The sequence below is a fragment of the Mesoplodon densirostris genome, chromosome 19 (genome assembly GCF_025265405.1).
Source record: "Mesoplodon densirostris isolate mMesDen1 chromosome 19, mMesDen1 primary haplotype, whole genome shotgun sequence".
Classification (NCBI taxonomy): domain Eukaryota; kingdom Metazoa; phylum Chordata; class Mammalia; order Artiodactyla; family Ziphiidae; genus Mesoplodon; species Mesoplodon densirostris.
In genome coordinates this window covers 6,265,309-6,284,065 of record NC_082679.1, presented here as the reverse complement: position 1 = coordinate 6,284,065, position 18,757 = coordinate 6,265,309, and the positions used below count along the sequence as shown (strand labels likewise).

The following is an 18,757-nucleotide window of genomic DNA, read 5'->3' as shown; positions in this document are numbered from 1 at the left end:
GCACCAACCAATCCCCTTTTACGCATAAGCCAGTTTGAACCGGGGCTCTGCCACTTGTATACAAAAGCTCCCTGATATAGGTGGGTCCTTCCAGCTTTTGTGCATGACTGGTGTTGTGATCTCCTGCCAGACTCCACAACCCATGATACTATTCCTGAATTTCTGGTTGACCTTGGACAAGTCCTTTCCCCTCCTTGACCTCAGCCGCCCTCCTCCTTCATGCCATAAATTAATCTTCAAATCCTTTCTGGGTTCACATTCCACTGGGGATATTTAAATATCAGTTGGGTACTGGGATATTAAGTAAAGTGTTTTTCGGGAGGAAAAAAGTACATGTGAATAGATGCACACAGGCAGGCTCAGAGAAAGAGTCACGCCTTCGTGGTAGTTTAAATCACCTATATGGGGCAGTTCTTCTGAGTTTCCTCTGGCCAATCATCTTGCTTTGTCTGGCTCTGAGTCCATATTTGGTTTAATTCAGGGTCCTCCCCTGTGTGTGTGCATCTCTTAGCCAAGGTGGATTCCAGCGCACAGGCCTGTGGGAAGGTCGACACCACCTATTATGGGGTGGCGCCCCCTCCCTTTTCAACCTCCAAGGAGCCTTTCTGTACATGTGTAGTTGGGAGGTCTCCTTGACCTCGAGAATGAGAAATATGTGGTCTCCTGATCTTTTATCTGGGCAGGGCTCAGCTCCTCTCTCCTGCTATTGTCAATGGCTCAGCCTGGGGCCCTTCTGTCTCCTGCCTCAGTTTCATGGATGTTCCCGGGTACATATTTAAGCTATTTCTATATTTCCTGCACCTTACTCTGCATATCTCACAATTTTTATTAAAAAATTTTTTTTGTTAGAAGTATCTTTTTTAAAAAATATTTATTTATTTATTTAGGCCACACTGGGTCTTAGATGAGGCATGTGGACTTTAGTTGCAGGATGTGGACTTCTTAGTTGCAGCATGTGAACTCTTAGTTGTGGCATTCATGCAGTATCTAGTTCCTTGGTCAGGGATCAAACCCGGGCCCCCTGCATTGGGAGCGTTGAGTCTTACCCACTGGACCACCAGGGAAGTCCCCATATCTCACAGTTTTTAAGGAGAAATCTCCCCCCAAAGCTTAGATACAGTTTAGCTGCTCAGAAAAACTAAACAAAAACCCGTTCAACTGTGTCTTTTACAGGCTAGCTCATTGGATATTTGAAAATCCTTATGTCTTCTCTCCCCTGAAATTAACCTCCCATTCCTCCAAGTCTTTCCAGGAAAAAAAAAAAGGGATGACTTTGGCCAGTGGTGATGGCCCGAATGGCCATGCAGGTCCTGGTCTCTCTCGATCTCCCATCACACCTCCCAGCAGGGTTCAGACCCTCCGCTCCTCCACCCCTCTCAAGAGGGCCAAAGCACACACAGGCAAGGAGCCAGGCTGATGTTGTGAGTTTACTGAGGGAGATCTAGAGCTCATCTTGGGATCAGCCCTTGCTGCCCATGGTCTTCTTAGTCCAGTCCAGGTAGTGGCAGATGTTGATGTAGATGCCAGATCTCTCAGACCGCCCATAGAGGTCTGATTCCCAGGATGTGATGCCTGGAGAACACCACCACATACCAGTGAATCTCCCTAGAAGGTGAGAATAGAAGACTTTCACCTAAGATGCCCTACTGTACCAGTATTTAGTACCAGCTTTTAACGTGATTGGGTCTCTTGGGATAAGAGCATTGTATCCTGGGATGAATGGTGAGAGAGAGCGGTGGGGCTTCCATGTGCAGGGGATGCAGACAGGATGTCTAAGGGCAATGGAGGAAATCCTGACCAATGAGGGAAGAGAATGCTGTCTGGAGGGTACAATCCAGAGAGAAGAAAGTAGGAATTACATGCAAGGGACTGAGTTCCTCCATTCCTGGCCAATCTTGAAGAGATCATTGAATCCAGTTACAAAACATAGGAGAAAGGAGCAGGGTTCTTCTGGATACACACACACCCAGGGGACAATGGCGGGAGTATGTGGGAAGAAACCATTGTCTCCAGGGAATCCTCCAGAAAGATTAGATTCCATGGCCGGATCACTAATGGAAATGATCCTATTCCTGGTCAATAGAAAAGGAAGCGTTGAAGCATTGTCTTCAGGGACCAATCATAAGCAAAGGGGGTGGGGCTTCCATGAAGGGGACAAATCCAAGGGGAGCCGTGAGGACTGAAGTTGCAGCCAATAGGAAAGAGAGTGTTATATCTATGGCAAATCTCAAGATGTGTCACCTTGGGGTTGGGGAGCTCACTGAGGGAGCATTGAAGTCAATGGCACCATTCCCTGGCCAGCTGGGAAGACAGCATTGCTCCCCAAGGAACCAAAATCATAGGAGAAAGCAATCATGCTAGGGAAACTAGTCAGGACTCGAAGAAAAATAGCTGACTACCTGATCATCGGTAAAGTCAGCACAAATTCCAGGCACTGACACTGAGAAAGAGGGCAGGGAGCTTGCGTACCCTCTGGACTCAGACTCTCTCCTTCATGGACTTATCCTCTCACTCCCTTTAATCCCCTCCTTGTCCCTGCACCCCACCCTGCAGGCAAGCGTTCCCAAGAAAACAACAAGGACAATTCAATTATTCTGATTCCTGGGCTGTGTAACCTGCAGGGGGAGTGTGCCTTCTCTGAACCTGCTTCCCACTCTGTAGAGGTAGGGGTGCTGACTCTTGGGGATCACCCCACTGCCAAGCCTCCAGTCTCTACAGGGCGAATGAGGGAAGAAGAGAGTTTCAGAAGTCACTCACCTGGCATGGATCAGCCCCACTGCTTTCATTTGCACAGACCATACTATCTGTGACTTGCCCAGGGTAGGCATCTTCACACTGCTTCTGAGGAATAATTTTTACTTCTGTGCAGTTGAGGGTGTCAGGAAAATTCTCTGAGGGGGCCGAGGTTGCAAGTTCCCAGAGACAGCAACGCCTTCCCCTCCGTCCCTGTCTGTATCTAACCTCCCTTCTGTGTACCCACAGCTGCACAGGGTTTTCTGAAACATTTCACAGGGCACCTCACTTCTCACCACATGAAACAAAGCCATGGCCCCTGCTGTTTCTTTTTCTCCACCTAAAGAAGGACCTTTGGACCCTACCTTTTGTTTCTTGCCCTGAGTTATTTTCAAATTAAGGATCAGGTGACTGGGGGACATGGATGTGCCCCCTTGGGACACCTCTGACCCTTTCTAATCTTTCCATTCCCAGACCACCAGGTCTCCAATCTCAGCTAAATCCTACTTCTTCCAAATGTCACCTCTTCCTAGAAGCCTTCCCTGACTATTCTAATTAAAACAACACATCTCGGGACTTCCCTGGCAGTCCAGTAGTTAAGACTTCTTCCAATGCAGAGGGTGTGGGTTTGATCCCTGGTCGGGGAGCTAAGATCCCACATACCTCAGGGCCAAAAAAACCAAAACATAAAGTAACAAATTCAATAAACACTTTCAAAAAAATGGTCCATACCAAAAAAAATCTTAAAAAACCCCCAAAACACCACATCTCCATCACTCCCTATTCTCTTCCCCCATGATATTCCATTATAGCACTTGACTCTACCTAATATTTCGTTTTACATGTATTTGTTTATTGTCTATTTCCCCACCTAGCATGCAACTCCATAAAGCTTTGTACACTACAGTACCTGGGGCATATCAGATGCTCACAAAATAAGTGTTGAGTCGGTGATTGACAGTGGAATTAATCTTTCTTATTAACCTTTGAAGAATAGACTTGAGAGGGAAACGATTCTGTCTGGTACCTCTACGTGTCAGAAGCTAGAGGCCCACAATCTCATTTAACCCTCACAACAGCTCTTTGAAGGAGGGATGCTTTCATTCTCTCATCCATGCATTCTTTCAACAAATGTTTATTGAACACATACTGTATACCAGTCACCACCCTGAGCACTAGGAACACACAATGAAGAAAATAGATATAACCTGAGCCCTCATGGAGCTTAAAAATCTATTGGATAATTATCCCAGTTTTGTAGGTGAGGAAAGTGAGGATAAGAGATGGGAAGGGACTTGCCCAGAGAAAATGGGCAGAGCCGTGGTTCGAAATGACCTGCCTGATTCATGAGCAGCTAGGTTTCCACAGCATCCCATTGTCTTCTTAGAAGTCAGACAGGCAGGGACCTGAATCCTGACTTTGATTTCCTGGTGAACCACATCACCTCTTTGAGCTGAGCCCCAATTTTTTCATTGTGAAACAGGGCAAGGGGCTACCTGAACTCTGAAGCCCCAGAGGGAGGACCTCCATGGAGGTCCAGACTTTTGGGTCCAGAGTGAGGAGGGAGCTGGGGACTTAGACTGTGAGTCCTGGAGGAGAAAAGGCCTGGACTCCTGGGTGTGAGGGGATCTGGGGCGAGGAATCTTGGGTTCAAGAGGGAGAAGAGGAAGCCTGTTTTCCTGGGCCACTGAGGAGCCCATGTATCCTAAGTCTGTTGTGAAGACTATGTAAAATCCTGTACCCATAAAAGGTCTTATAACTCTCCACCTTAAAGGAGGGATGCATTCATTCATCCACTCATTCATTCATCCATCCACTTTTTTGAGCCCTGTTAACAATCTGTTAATTTGTTTCCTTTCTCCCACCACTCCTGTTAATACTCTGGTCTTTAAGGTTTCTAACATGGACCACTTGTGAACTTCAACGTCACAATCACTTTCCTTTCTTTATCTACTCTCCAGGCAAAGCTTTGCCAATGGCTTGGGGTCCACTGGGCCAACCAGCTCCTTCTCTCCCTCCCACTACCTTGGGGGCTGGTGACAGAGCTCCAGCTTGAGATAGTGCACAACTTGAGGGCAGTGATCGGCCAGGCGGATGGGCTTCACTTGGGGCCCCAGGGATGCCCGATCACGTGGTCAAATGAGCATCAGATCACGGTTGTGGTCCTCGTTGCTGCTGTTGTAGCAGGGGTGAGGGAGGGACTGAGCCACAGCCGTTTCTTGTTCTGACTCATCCTTATTCTGCAGACTGTGATCTCCCAGGCGGACAGTGTATTTCCTGTAATGATGGAGGTAGTTTGGGACGCAGGCAGAGATAAGGGCTCCCAGCCCCCTTCTCTCTAAGACCCAGGAGTCCAGGTCCCCTCTTCTCTCAGACCTCCATTCTCGGGGACCCTGTCCCCAGCTCTCGCCTCCTGAGGCAAAGCCCCAGCCCCCTCTTTCCCCAGGCTCCAGCCCACCTCTGCCCCCGGAATCCACTCACAGTTTTTTACAGTGGGCTGCTGTGAGGACACAGTTGTCATCTATGAGAACATCCCCACATACTAGCCGGACACCCTGGAACAAGGCCGTCGGCCAAGGCTGTTCATGGGGCCTGCACTCCTGGCCCTCCAGCACCTCGGTCTCCTGTGCTCCCAAGTGTCCTGCAGCAGGAGGGAGAGGGTTGGATCACCATCCACTGGGTCAGTGCAGGGGCCAGGAAAACCACTGTGGTTTCCAATGGATACACACACACACACCCCCTCCAGTGTTTGCCTCCCAGCTTGCACATGCTGCTGCACAGATACACATGTACACTCATGGAAGCCCATGAGTCATCACACACAGAGTCACACACCTGAGCATGTGTCCAGATGCCCCGTATACTCCTGTGTGTATCTGTGCCCCTCAGCAGGCAGCCCTGCTGGCTTAGTGCGCTCATGCGATACCAGCAGAACTCAACACGTTCCTACCTGCTGCCACGTGCCCCGTGCCTCCCGCCATCCCACAGAAGCTCCCACATGTAACTGCGTGCTTCCCATCTCCCCACATGCCACCACATGCACCCTCTTAGCCACCACCATGGTATTCCCACAGGCTCAGGTGCTCCACCGATGACTTCTGGGCCCCCCCCGCCCCCCACCAGCCCAGGATTCCAACAGCAAGAGCGGGAACATCCAGATCCAGACTCTGCAGCAGTTGTGGGATGTCCCATGGTGGGGTCCAGGAGACAGAGAGGCCAGGGCTGAGCGGAGGAGGAAGGAGACCAAAATCCTAGGGATCTTGGGATTGGGGAGGAAGCAGAGCTTCTGGAGCAGTTCTTCTGGGTCCCGCTGGAGGAAGGGGCTGGGGCCCCAGATTCCTGAATCTGAGCAGCTGGGAGCTCGGGGGCTGGATTCCTACATTCCAAGGAAGGAGGGAGTTAGGATCCCCAGACCCCCGGGTCTGAAGGGAAAGGGAACTGGTAGCTGGGACTCCTCAGTCTTGGAGAGCAGGGGCTGGGGTGCTGATTCCTTGGTCTCAAAGGAGGAAGGGATCTGAGGTTGAGGTCCTGGGCCCTGGAGGAGGGGGCTCAGGGGCCTGATGCCTGTGTCTGAGAACTTTGGCCTCTCACCTTACAGAATTCAGGGGGCGGGGTTACCTACTGATTCGGATCCAGAGGAAGAGCACCCCGTACTTCAGCTCTGCCTGCCTGGTACAAGATTCTGGAACCTTTTAACTGGGACCACCAGCCTCGTAAACCATCTCCTCCCACTTGGGGGCTGGCGGAGCAGCAGGGAACTGGAACCCTGGTTATGAGTGAGGCGAGGCTCAGGGGCTGAACGGAGAATCTTGAGGGAGGAGGGGTTGGAATCTCTAACTTTTTTTTTAAATTGGGGTATAGTTGTTTTACAATGTTGTGTTAATTTCTACTGTACAACGAAGTGGAGTGGAGTTCCCTGTGCTGTACAGCAGGTTCTCACTGGTTATCTATTTTATACATATTAGCATATATATGTCAATCCCAATCTTCCCATTCATCCCACCACCCTCCCCTCTTCCCCCCTTGGTGTCTATACTTGTAAATTGATACAGCCACTATGGAATCTCTAACTCTTGAGGGCTGGGAGTGAAGGAGCTTAGTGCTGTGACTCCTGGGTCTGAAACAGAAATGGCTGGGGGCCCAGACGTCCTGGTCCGAGCGAAGAGCGGGTGAGGGCCCCTGACTCCCGGCTCTGACGGGGGAGGGGGCTGCGGCCCGGATTTGAGGTCCGAGGGAGGAGGGGCTGGCAGCTGGATTCTTAAGTCTTTTTGGAAGGAGTAATTTGGAGCCTGGGTTTTTGTGGGAGGAGGGAGCTGCCAGTAACCTGGAATGGAAGACAAGCCAGTCTTCTTGGTCCCGACTTCTGAGGGTGGATTGGCCCGGCCCACCCCCTGAGAGGTCCAGATTCCGGAAAGGCAGGTTTGGGAGGCGCTGTGACCTGGTTTCCCCTTCCCCTGGGACCAGCCCAAGCAGAACCCAGGAGCCTTGCTGCAATAGGGCTGATGGAGACAGACTTAGGCAGGACCTGCTCGGGGCTTATGGGGAATTGCAACGCGGTGGTGGTTCCCTCTCTGCCCTCCACCGCCCACCCGTTCCCCATCCTTTAGCTCACAAAACAGGCAGTAGGAAGGCGCGGCTCCGCACGTTTAATGTAAAATCATCCCTTGGATCGGAGGGGACAGAGAATCTCTCCCAACTTCTCCCGGTCAGGCCCCCGCCAGGATTCAAACCTTGGACACGCCTAGAACCGGTTCAAACCCTGGACACGCCTAGAACGGGGCCAGAGCTGGGCAGAGACACGCTGCCTGAGTTCCACGTGGGGAAGCTACCCTCCCGTGAAATCACGAGGCTGGATCTATGACGAAGGAGGCGTGGCCACAAGGGGTAGCGTCCAGAGGGGAAATCTCATTGGGCAAAGCTCGGAAGGGAGGAGCTATTTAGTGGATGTCTTTACTGCGGTAGAGCCAAAGGTGATGCCGTTCCATGGGGGCGGTGGCAGTTCTGGTGACGTCATAGATATGGGGCCAAGAGGGGCGGAGGTGTCCCTCCTCTCCTTTCAAGGGGGCGCGGCTCTATAGTTCGCGGGGGCCAGGGTCTGAATATCCAGAAGCTGGGAACTTGAATATCCAGAAGGCGTCTCCAGGCCAGCCGAAGCCAAAGGCGGAGACCATGGAGGCTGGAGTCTTGCAAACCCTCCTACCCTGCGCCCACCCTCCCTTCCTCCAAGGCGCGAGGTCTCAGTTGTCCTCCATGGTTTTTCGAATCCAGTCCAGGTAGTGGCACACACTAGTATAGACACCAGGGCGCCGGGGGCTGGAGCAGGGCTCCGAGCCCCCAGACACCACACCCGCCAGGGCCCCATTGCAAACCAGGGGGCCCCCAGAGTCACCCTGTGCGCGGAAGAAAAGCAGAGAAACTGTTAGGCCAGTCCACTCAGGACAGGACACAAGGCACTTTCTCCCTCTCAGGAAGCTCCCACTTCCCTCCTCCTACAATACCCAGGAGTCCAGGTCTCCAGTCCCTCCTCCCTCAGACCCAGGAGTAAAAGCTCATAGCCCCCACCTCCCCCTAGGACCCAGCAATGTGGACCGCTCTTTCCCCAGGACATAGAGTCCAACCCCCAGTCCCCTCCTCCTTTAGATTCAGGAATCCTGGCCCTGGTCCCACCCCTTCCCAAGACCCAGGTTTCCCAGCTCCTTCCTTGCTCTGATCCAGGAAAGTCTGGGGCCCCAACTCCCTTCTCCTCCAGGACCCTGGATACCCATCCCTCTCCTTCCCAGAGGAGGTCTCACCTGGCAGGAGCCCCGGCCACCCTCCCAAAGGCCAGCACAGAGCATGTGGTGGAAGATGTGGTCTGGATATGCCCGATGGCAGAGTTTTGGCTCCAGGATGCTGATGTTGGCACACTGCAGCGTGAGTGGGTACTGCACTGTTGGGGAAGGAGGTCCAGAAAAGGTCAGCAGCTGTCTCCATCACACTCAGCACCGCCCCCCCACTTTCCTAAGATGGAACCATGGAGCCACAGCATAAGACTCTCAAAGACAAAAACAAGAGAAAGTGACAAAGCAACAGAATCACAGCATGGAAGAGAAACAGATGGATATGACGGGGAGAGGGCCAGAGAGAGAGAGAGAAAGATGCAGAGAGTCAAGAGACAAGGAGAGGGGCTTCCCTAGTGGCGCAGTGGTTGGGAGTCCACCTGCCGATGCAGGGGACACGGGTTGGTGCCCCGGTCCGGGAGGATCCCACATGCCGCGGAGCGGCTGGGCCCGTGAGCCATGGCCACTGAGCCTGCGCTCCGCAACGGGAGAGGCCACAACAGTGAGAGGCCCGCGTACCGCAAAAAAAAAAAAAAAAAAGAGAGACAAGGAGAGATACGTACATAACTCACACAGAGAAAAAGAGGGACCTTGGCAGGAGATAGAGACCTCTTAAGGGGAAAGAGATTCTCAGAGGAGGAAATGAAGAAATAGGGAGAAACAGACCCAGAGATATCCAGGGAGAAGCAGTGAGATAAAGGGGGAGGAGACATTTATAGGGAGATGGTCACTGACAGAGACAGAGATACAGATTTAGAGAGACTAGATAGAAATAGAGGGAAAGTGGGGGGAGGGGGCCTTGTAGGGAAACAGCAGCCCTTGGGGTGCACTGCAGTGGACCACAGAACCCGTATCTTGTTTGAAGGGGGCAGCCTCCACTGAATCTACCCAATAATGGTCATTATTTTAGAAATATGAACCCAGCATTGCCAGTCTTGAATTTTTCAAGCGAATCCAGAAACTTGGCTTTGATGTAAAATCTCTCAGGTTTTAAATGTTGGCAGCAACAAACTGAGGGTTTTTTCTTTTTTTCAAGACATTTTGAAAACCAGTACTGCTGTGGGAGGCCAATTTTTTTTTTTAATTTATTTATTCTTGGCTGTGTTGGGTCTTTGTTGCTGCGCGCAGGCTTTCTCTAGTTGTGGCGAGCAGGGGCTACTCTTCGTTGCGGTGCATGGGCTTCTCTTGTTGCTGAGCACGGGATCTAGGCGCGCAGGCTTCACTAGCTGTGGCATGTGAGCTCAGTAGTTGTGGCTCGCGGGCTCTAGAGCACAGGCTCAGTAGTTGTGGCACAACAGGCAGGCCCAGCTGCTCCGCGGCATGTGGGATCTCCCCAGACCAGGGCTTGAACCCATGTCCCCTGCATTGGCAGGCGGATTCTTAACCACTGTGCCACCAGGGAAGCCAGGGGGGCCAAATTTGACTAATGGATTTGCTGATTCTGAGTGACGTAGACCTTATTTCAATTCTAAGATGCATATATTTTCACATTTAAACATCTCTGAAATCAGGATGTGCCTTGAGTAAATGATGTCATACAAGCATAGATGGGACCTTTTTTTTTTCCTTTTCTCGTTTTTAGCAGGTTGTAGAATAATGATGCATCTTATAATTTATAGCATTTAGATCTGATGAAATATATGGATAGATAGATAGGTGATAGATAGAACACAGAGATGCAAAAGCAGAGACAGAAAAAGAGAGGGGATTCAGAGCCCTGGCATGAAACATAGGGTGTGTGTGGTGGACAAGGCTGTACCGTTAGGACTGGATGTGGCCCCCCAGCCTGAGATTAAGCAGTCGGTGCCTGGGGAGACGCAGGTCTGGCTGAGTTTGAGGGGCTGCACGGCAGGTCCCAGAAAAGCCTTCCTGGGCAGACGAATCAGCATGATGTCATCATTGTGGTCTTGGGCACTGAGGTCCTTGTTGAACCCAGGATGAGGGAAGAAGTCTTTGGCCCAGAACAGCTGCTCTGGACCCTCCCATTTCCAGAGGTGGTGCTCCCCGAGTCGGACCCCCAGAAACCTGTTGGACAGGTCCCAGAGGTCAAGGTGGGATAAGGTGAGGTGTCTTCTCAGCCCCTGTCCTCTTTTCTGTCCACCAGGATGCTATGTGACTCTCCACAAGCCACACACCCTCTCTGGGCCCCTATCATCTTCATGTGACATAGAGTGCTGAGTGATTTTAAGCAAGGCACACACACCCTCTCTGGGCCCCTATCATCTTCGTGTGACATAGAGTGCTGTGTGATTTTAAGCAAGGCACACACACCCTCTCTGGGCCCCTATCATCTTCGTGTGACATAGAGTGCTGTGTGATTTTAAGCAAGGCACACACACCCTCTCTGGGCCCCTGTCATCTTCGTGTGACATAGAGTGCTGTGTGATTTTAAGCAAGGCACACACACCCTCTCTGGGCCCCTATCATCTTCGTGTGACATAGAGTGCTGTGTGATTTTAAGCAAGGCACACACCCTCTCTGGGCCCCTGCTTCCTACTCCATCTCTTTGTCTACCTCTAACTTTGTAGCTCTCCCCCAAAGCTCACACCTCTTCCTAGCCCCATGTCAAGTAAAACACCTTCCTCTCTGCCCCACCTGGAGCCTTAGTGGTGACCTGAGTCCCCTGGAACCATGGAGACAGGTGGAGGCTCCACCTACCACCCAAAAACAGACCCACCCCCTGCCCCCACAGGTCTGGTGGTTTCTGTAGGGAGTGGCTCTGTGTGCTTTGGTGTGTGTGTATGGAAGGGGTGAGATATGGAGAATCCCCAAGTTGGGGGTCATCTGTAGGCTCAGGCTTTCCCTGTCTGCCAAATCCCTCATCTCTCAATGCATTCCTTCCTGAGGTCTAGGCTCAAGCCCTCTCACTGCAGTCCCAGTCCACTTGTTCTACTCTGGGTTCATGCCCTGGATAGCTGGGGACCCTCAAGGGGTCTATATGTCCATCCCCCAGACTCTGGCTCTAACATTAGGGACGAGGCTAATGACTGAGAACTCAGGGTTTGAAGAGTATGAGGGGTTATTTCTACCTTTTCCCTCTCTGTCAACTTGTTGCCTTGCTTCTGTGTCTGGGAAACCAGTCCCAAGCCCACCTCCCAGCCCCAACTTGTCCCTGTTCCTGAATCTCTTGTACCTCCATATTTCTGTTTCTCCCCTTCTTTGTCTTTGGGGCTGAAATCTGAACATTGTTTTCCTAGCCTGATGTACAGGCCTGAGCTAAAAGAGGCTCCAGCATAGAGTGATGCATGATGGGAAATTCTCACACAGCATCCTGTATAGCCTCTGTGCTTCATTCCTAGAGGGAAGAATATCAAACAGGAGGGATGGCCCCTTTCCCCAGATAATATAAAAAGGATTTCTGCATCAGGTAGATTCTAGAATTCTGTTAGAATGCCCAGAATCTAAGATTCTGGAATTCTAAGATTCTAACACCTTAGAAATCCACGATCTTAGAATTCTATGAAGCTCAAGTTCTAGAATCTTATGAATTTGAGATTCTAATGTTTTCGATTTCTCTGGATCAAAAAGTCTAGGATTTGGGGGACTTCCCTGATGGTCCAGTGGCTAAGACTCCACGCTTACAGTGCAGGGGTCCCAGGTTTGATCCCTGGTCAGGGAACTAGATCCCACGTGCATGCCACAACTAAGAGTTTGCATGCTGCAACTAAAAAAAAAAAAAAAAAGATCCCTCATGCTGCAACGAAGATCTCTCATGCCTCAACCAAGACCTGGCTCAGCCAAAAATAAATAAATAAATAAATAAATGTCTAGGATTTTTTAATTATCTGAATGAAATCTAGGAAACAAAGAACCTAGACTTCTAATATTCTGGGATAATAAGACAAGAATTTCATCATTCTAGAATTCTAGAAATCTTTGATTTTAGAAGTGTAAGGATTAGGATTCGAATAGTTTGAAACTCTTGAATTCTCTTGGTTAAAACTTTGGGGATTTTAGAAATCCTGAATGATAGCATGCTGGGATACTAAATCCACCAGATTCTAGACATGTATGAATATAAGCTTCTAGAATTCTCTTGGTTCAAGATTCTAGAATTCTACAGATCACAGTATTCTAGGATACTGTAATTCAGAGATTCTAAGATATGAGCTTCTGTACTCAATGAACCTAGCTAGAACAGTTTGAATCTAAGATTCTAGGGTTGCGCTATCCAGCACAACTATTGAGCACTTGATATCTGTCTAGTCCAAATTGAGCTATGCCGTACTTGTAAAATACATGTCTGATTTCGAAGGCTTAGTATAAAAAAAAGAGTAAACTATGTCATTCATAAATATTTAAAAATTGATAATTACATGTTGAAATAATGTTTTGAGATGGCAAGTTAAATCTATTATTAAAATTAATTTTACTCATCTCTTTTTTTACCTTTTTTAATGCGTCTACTAGAAAACGTAAACTTTCCTGTGTGATTGGGGCTATACTTCCATTGGACAGCACTGCTCCAGGCTTCTCAGAGTCTACCAGTCTCTGAATCTAGGATTCTACAATTTAGTGAAGCGAATGTAACATCTCCTGGATCCAAGATTTTAGGGTTCTACAACTCTGGATTTTTCTGGGTCAGAGTCTAGGCTTCTAAGAGTCTAAGTTGCAAAATTTACACTCTTAGCAACAGATTCTTTTGGACGCTAGAATTTGGAGAGTGGGCATTTTGTCATTCTAAAGAGTTGAACTTTGGGGAACAGAAATGGAGGCTCAGCCCTTCCTGTCCACAGCTCCCTCCCTCCTCTACGAGGCTCCTTGCCTTCTCTCCCTTTCCTGACCTCCAGTCCCTCCCCAGAGTGGCCCGCCCAGGTCACTCACGGCTTGCGACAGTGGGCAGCTGTCAGCAGCCAACGGTCACTGATGAGGGTCGCCCCGCAGAAGAGATGGGTGAGAAAGAAGAGCCCAACCTGCCAGGGCTGCGAGTTGGGGCGGCATTCCTTGGCCCCGATGGCTCGGTTGTCTGCCCAGCTTTGCCCTGGGGTGGGGGTGAGAGGCAGAAGGCTTGGTGAAGAGCCAGGTGGGAGGGCTGGGGACAGATGCTGGGATGCCTAGAGGGCAGGAGTGGACGCCTGGGGGCACAAAGAGCATGGTAGAGGGGCGCTGGGGAGCCACGGAGGGGCAGCATGATGGCAGTACAGCAGGAACCTCACCTTCCAGGAGAGAAAGCAGAGCACAGATGAATCCCAGCCTCATGACCTCCAGGGTGCTTTGGTCCTCGAGCCTGCTCTCCAAGTCCGTGCTTCTTTATGGTATACCATACTATATTCCTCCTCCCTGGGGCCGCCCCGGTGATTAATGTGGGTTGGGAAATACCCCAGGGGAGGGGGAAGCCCAAGAGCCTTGACTGGGGGCCTTGGGAAGGAAGACAGTACAGAGGGGCCACTTGTCGGGATGAGCTGGTGGCCTGCAGCATCAGGGAATCCTGCGAAATGGGGGAGGGGCTCTGGGTTGTATAGTCCTTCTGGGGTTCACCAGAGGAAGGGGCCCTCAGTAACCCTGACTTCTGGTTACAACATCTACATACAGGATATTCTGTGGCCTGAAGGAGGAAGAGGGAAAGGAGGAAGATCCCTACGGTGGAGTCCTGGGGTGGAAGCAAGTTTATCTTGAATGTAGCTGCAGTGGGCTGGGACCAAGGCACTGGGCAGGCTGGAGGTTTACATAGAAAGACCTCCCAGAAATCAGGCAAGGAGTGGAAGAAAGAGTCAGGACTCAGAGCAAAGAAGGCAAGCAAGAAGTCAGGATGGGGTGAGGCAGGGAAAGAGGGAGAAAGAACAAAAAACAAAACAGGGAGATAAAGACATTGAAGGATGCAGGATGAGATAAGGAAAGAGAGACAGAAGCACTGTCTGGAGTGGCAGAGACCACAAAGAGAGCTGCACATGTGTACACACCCACAGAACCCTCCCTGCACTGGGGATTTGGGCCCCTTTCCGTGAGGACAGAGGCCTCTCCTAGCACGGTTCCAACTGGGTTAACTCATTCTTTTTTTTTTTTTTCTGGTATGTGGGCCTCTCACTGTTGTGGCCTCTCCCGTTGCGGAGCACAGGCTCCAGACGCGCAGGCTCAGCTGCCATGGATCACGGACCCAGCTGCTCCGCGGCATGTGGGATCTTCCCGGACTGGGGCACAAACCCGTGTCCCCTGCATCAGCAGGCGGACTCTCAACCACTGCGCCACCAGGGAAGCCCCTTTTCTCTCTCTTTTTTTTTTTCAAGGGTTAACTCATTCTTGTCATAACCTACTTCCTTTTTCACATCCTCACCACTCCAAGGATCCAGGTGCCCAACCTAGGTGGAACTAAGCACTTTTCCCATTCTCTTAATGCCACCATATCTTGACTAAGTCCTGAGAACATGGTCTTGTTTTTTCTGCCCATCTCCTCCCTTCCACTGTCTTTCCCATCACCTCATCTTTCCTGCCTCTCCCCCCATCCCTCCTTCTCACCAGATGGGCAACCCTTGGAGGGCCAAGCCCAGATCTGACTCATCTCTGTGTCCCTCACATCACCCTGTTCAGGGCTGGGATCATGGGGGGGCCTCAGGAGATGTTAATTGAATGAGTGAATGTCTTTCTCCACATCTTTCTTTTTCCAGTGAACTCCAGCTCATTCTTCAAGATCCAACCTAAATGCCCCTTCCTCCAGGAAGCCTTCTCTGATTTCTCCAGGCAGAGTCCATCTTTTCCAGCCTGGGCACTTCCAGGCTTCTTCCACTTTCTGTTGCTGTAAGCCTGGTTATCAGGCTGGGTCTGGGCTCCCCTTGAATGTGTACAACTCACCATGATTTAGTGGTTTGGAGCATGAACCGTGGAACTGGACCATGTGGGTCCAAACCTCAATGCTGTTAATTATTAAGTGTGTGACCTTGGGTAAGTCACTGGACCTCCCTCAGTTGCTCCATTTATTAAGCAGCAATAATAACTGGGGTTGTGGGAGGATTATGTGAATTAACACATATGAAGCACTTACGACTGTGGTAGGCATTCAATAAATATGTTTGTCCCTCACCTATAGAGCCCTGCACTGCCACCATCATAATACATATTATCCATGGCTGAAGTTGCCTTATACCCTCTGCAGACTGGGACGTCCTCGAGACCAGGGACTGAATACCCACTATGTGCTAAGTGCCATACTAACTGCTTTATAGAACTTTTTTTTTTTTTTTTCAGTACACAGGCCTCTCACTATTGTGGCTTCTCCCGTTGCGGAGAACAGGCTCCAGACGCGCAGGCTCAGCAACCATGGCTCACGGACCCAGCCGCTCCGCTGCATGTGGGATCTTCCCGGACCGGGGCACGAACCTGTGTCCCCAGCATCGGCAGGCGGACTCTCAACCACTGTGCCACCAGGGGAGCCCTATAGAACATTTTGATTGCTAACTTTATTGACTGTTTACTCTGTGCCAGGCAGCTGGCTAAACATTTCATGTATGCTTTCTCATTTAACTCTCTAACCAATCTCTACTTCATAGTGGGGATAACTGTGGTAGAGAGAGCATTCAAGCTTTTTGCTCAAGTCACACAGTGAGTTACAGAAATATATTTTCTTCCTGGTGAACTCCTACTGATCCTTTAAAACCCATGCATATATCCCCTCACCTGAGAAGCCTTCCCTTATTCCTTCAGGAGGAGTCCTTAGGCTCTCTTGGGGCACCCTATGCCTCCTTCTGTTACAGCACTGATCAATTTGTTTTATTTGTTAATTCAACAATGTGTTGAATGCCTTCTGTGTGTCAAGCATCAGACCGGGTGCTTAGAAAACCACAGTGAATAAATCAGAGTCCCTGCCCACATTGACTGGGTGAGGGGAAGTAGGGGACAGACCATTATGGAGTAAACAGATAAATGAGATCATTTTTGCTATAACAAGTGCTGCAAAAGAAATAAACAGAGCAATGGATTAGTGGCCATGGAGGAGGAGTACAGGGGGAGACCCCTTTAGCCAGGGCAATCCTGGAAGGCCTCCTTGAAGAAGTGACCTTTAAATGGAGACCCGAATGACAAGAATTTAAGGCTTCCTGACCTGACTAGCAGCTTCTTGAAGGTAGGGCTCACTCTGATTCATCTCCAAGACCTGGCATAGGACATGACTCAGTAAACATTTATGATGTGACTAAAGGAATGGGTGAATTGCCTTTAAAAATGAATCGAGTTTTTGAATTCCTACTTCGCTTAGTGAAGTTCCTACTTCACTTCTGATTCTTGCATAATGAACTCAGCTGATAAGCCTGATAGATGTTTCCTGGGTGTGCTAATAGGAGTGGGGGGATAGTCAGCAGAAGAGAGCTGTGTAGTCTCTGCTCAAACCCTGTGCCCCAGTCTTCTGTGGGCTCTGTGGGGCAGGGACCTTGTGGTCACCACTGTTCCCGGTGCCCAGCACCGGGCCTGCCATACAACAGGTGCTCAATAAATTGGTGTGGGCTTCCCTGGTGGCCCAATGGTTAAGAACCCACCTGCCAGTGCAAGGGACACGGGTTCGAGCCTTGGTCTGGGAAGATCCCACATGCCACAGAGCAACTACGCCCATGCGCCACAACTACTGAGCCTGCACTCTAAAGCCTACGTGCCACAACTACTGAGCCCACGAGCCACAACTACTAAAGCCCACGCGCCTAGAGCCCATGCTCCTCAACAAGAGAAGCCACTGCAATGAGAAGCCTGCACAACGAAGAGTAGCCCCGGCTCACAGCAACTGGAGAAAGCCCACACACAGAAACGAAGACCCAACGCAGCCATAAATAAATAAATAAATAAATATTTAAAAATAAAAATAATAAAATGAAACTGAAATACTGTATTTTAAAATAAATAAATAAATTGGTGTTTGAAAGGGGAAACAGGGAAGTAGTTAGGACCCCACGCTCTCACTGCCAAGGGCCCGGGTTTGATCCCTGGTCAGGGAACTAAAATTCCACAAGCCTCACCAAAAAAAAAAGTGGGGGCGGGGGCGAGTGGACAAAACAACCTGTGCTGGATGGAAAATTTCTACTGTGCATGTGTTCTGCTTATGTTACCACTCCAAAGTCTGGGTTAAGTGGAGCCACTGAAACTTCTGTTAGCTTTGCCTGGATTCTGTGTATAATAGCCCCTAGCATGGGAATATTTACACAGGGACAGTTTCAGGGAGAGGACAAGAACCCCTCCTCCTAATTTTCAGGACAAAATTTCAAAGCCAATTTGGGATGGGGGTGGGGATGGAGTTGGACTTAGGGTGTCTGGGTGTTGGATCAGGGAATGAGAATGGAGATGTGGTAGAGCTGGAATTGGAGCCGGTAGTAGGTGAGGGGATGGAGATGGATCTAACAAAGAAACCAAAAAATTTCCTCTAAATTTCAGAGGGCTTCTTTGCATAAACTTAGCAACTGAAGTGGGGTGAGGTGCTCTGGTCTTAGAGGCTGAGATGGATGCAGGGTGAGGTCCCTTGAGTTCCAGTGGCCCCAGGAAGGCACAGAAGGTACCAGATGACTCAGAGACAGCCCAGTTCCTCCTGGGACAGAAGGAACAGATGTTGGGTAGACCCAGACATGGGAAACAGTGGGAGGGAAGAAGGAAGTGGTTAAGAGGTGCTTCATGGAACTTGACAGGAGGGTGAGGAATGTAATTCTCCCATCAGCCCTGAGGGGATGGGGATGGTATGGGGGGTTGGGATTGTAGGGTACCCCTGTGCTTTTCTCCCCAGGACACAAAATCACACACATTCCCACCAGGACCTGTTGCCATTTAATCAGAACTCACTACCCACTGTGTTAGTACTTTGCATGACAATTACCATAACGATCTACACACACGTTATAGTCTCTTCATAACGCGTTTATGAGGTACACACTTCATTGTTCCCATTTTCCAGGTGAGGAAACTGAGGCTCAGAGAAGATGCTTGGCTAGCCCAAAGTCACACAGCAGGGAGTGGTGGAGGAAGCCAGGTTGGGTGATTGATAACTTCTCTCAGAGACTAGTGACCACCGGCTTCCTGGTTTCTCATGAACAAAACTTTGCCACCACTTTCTGCATCTTGGCTTCAACGCGGGCAGAGAACAGCAGTGGGCAGGAGGCATGAGGGAAGACGAGAGATGTTAATAGGTGTGGATGGGCGACAGAAGTTTGAGTGGGGGAGGGGGAGTGTCCAGCTGTCTGCGGGGGAAGGAGGGGAGGAAGGAGGAAGAGGGCAGATGGCGAAGCAGTTGCAGGGCCTTTGGG

At 50.2% G+C, this 18,757-nt stretch overlaps 2 protein-coding genes and 1 non-coding gene across 3 annotated transcripts; 1 reads left to right on the top strand and 2 right to left on the bottom strand.

Moving 5' to 3' along the window:
- Window positions 1–1,459: 1,459 nt before the first annotated feature.
- On the bottom strand, window positions 1,460–5,925 carry KLK8 (kallikrein related peptidase 8). Its single transcript, XM_060083330.1, is given in 8 exon segments — window positions 1,460–1,575; window positions 1,578–1,605; window positions 2,758–2,891; window positions 4,759–4,799; window positions 4,801–5,010; window positions 5,215–5,374; window positions 5,854–5,899; window positions 5,902–5,925. Coding segments are annotated over 8 exon segments (759 nt in total).
- Window positions 5,926–7,970: 2,045 nt separating this feature from the next.
- On the bottom strand, window positions 7,971–13,751 carry LOC132479774 (kallikrein-9-like). The gene is made up of 5 exons (XM_060083328.1): window positions 13,709–13,751; window positions 13,377–13,533; window positions 10,312–10,577; window positions 8,526–8,662; window positions 7,971–8,123 (listed from the first exon to the last, which is right to left on the bottom strand). The coding sequence occupies exons 1-5, from the start codon at window positions 13,749–13,751 to the stop codon at window positions 7,971–7,973; spliced, it is 756 nt and encodes a 251-aa protein (XP_059939311.1).
- On the top strand, window positions 12,099–12,171 carry TRNAC-ACA (transfer RNA cysteine (anticodon ACA)). The gene has a single exon. It is a non-coding gene; the product is annotated as a tRNA-Cys (tRNA).
- Window positions 13,752–18,757: the final 5,006 nt, after the last annotated feature.

Coding starts and splice junctions, on each gene's coding strand:
- LOC132479774 (XM_060083328.1), bottom strand. CDS start 13,751: ATGAGGCTGGGATTCATCTGTGCTCTGCTTTCTCTCCTGGAAG. Junction 10,578..13,376: donor GCTGCCCACTGTCGCAAGCC/GTGAGTGACCTG, acceptor CCTGTCCAACAG/GTTTCTGGGGGTCCGACTCG. Junction 8,124..8,525: donor GTGGCCGGGGCTCCTGCCAG/GTGAGACCTCCT, acceptor TTCCGCGCACAG/GGTGACTCTGGGGGCCCCCT.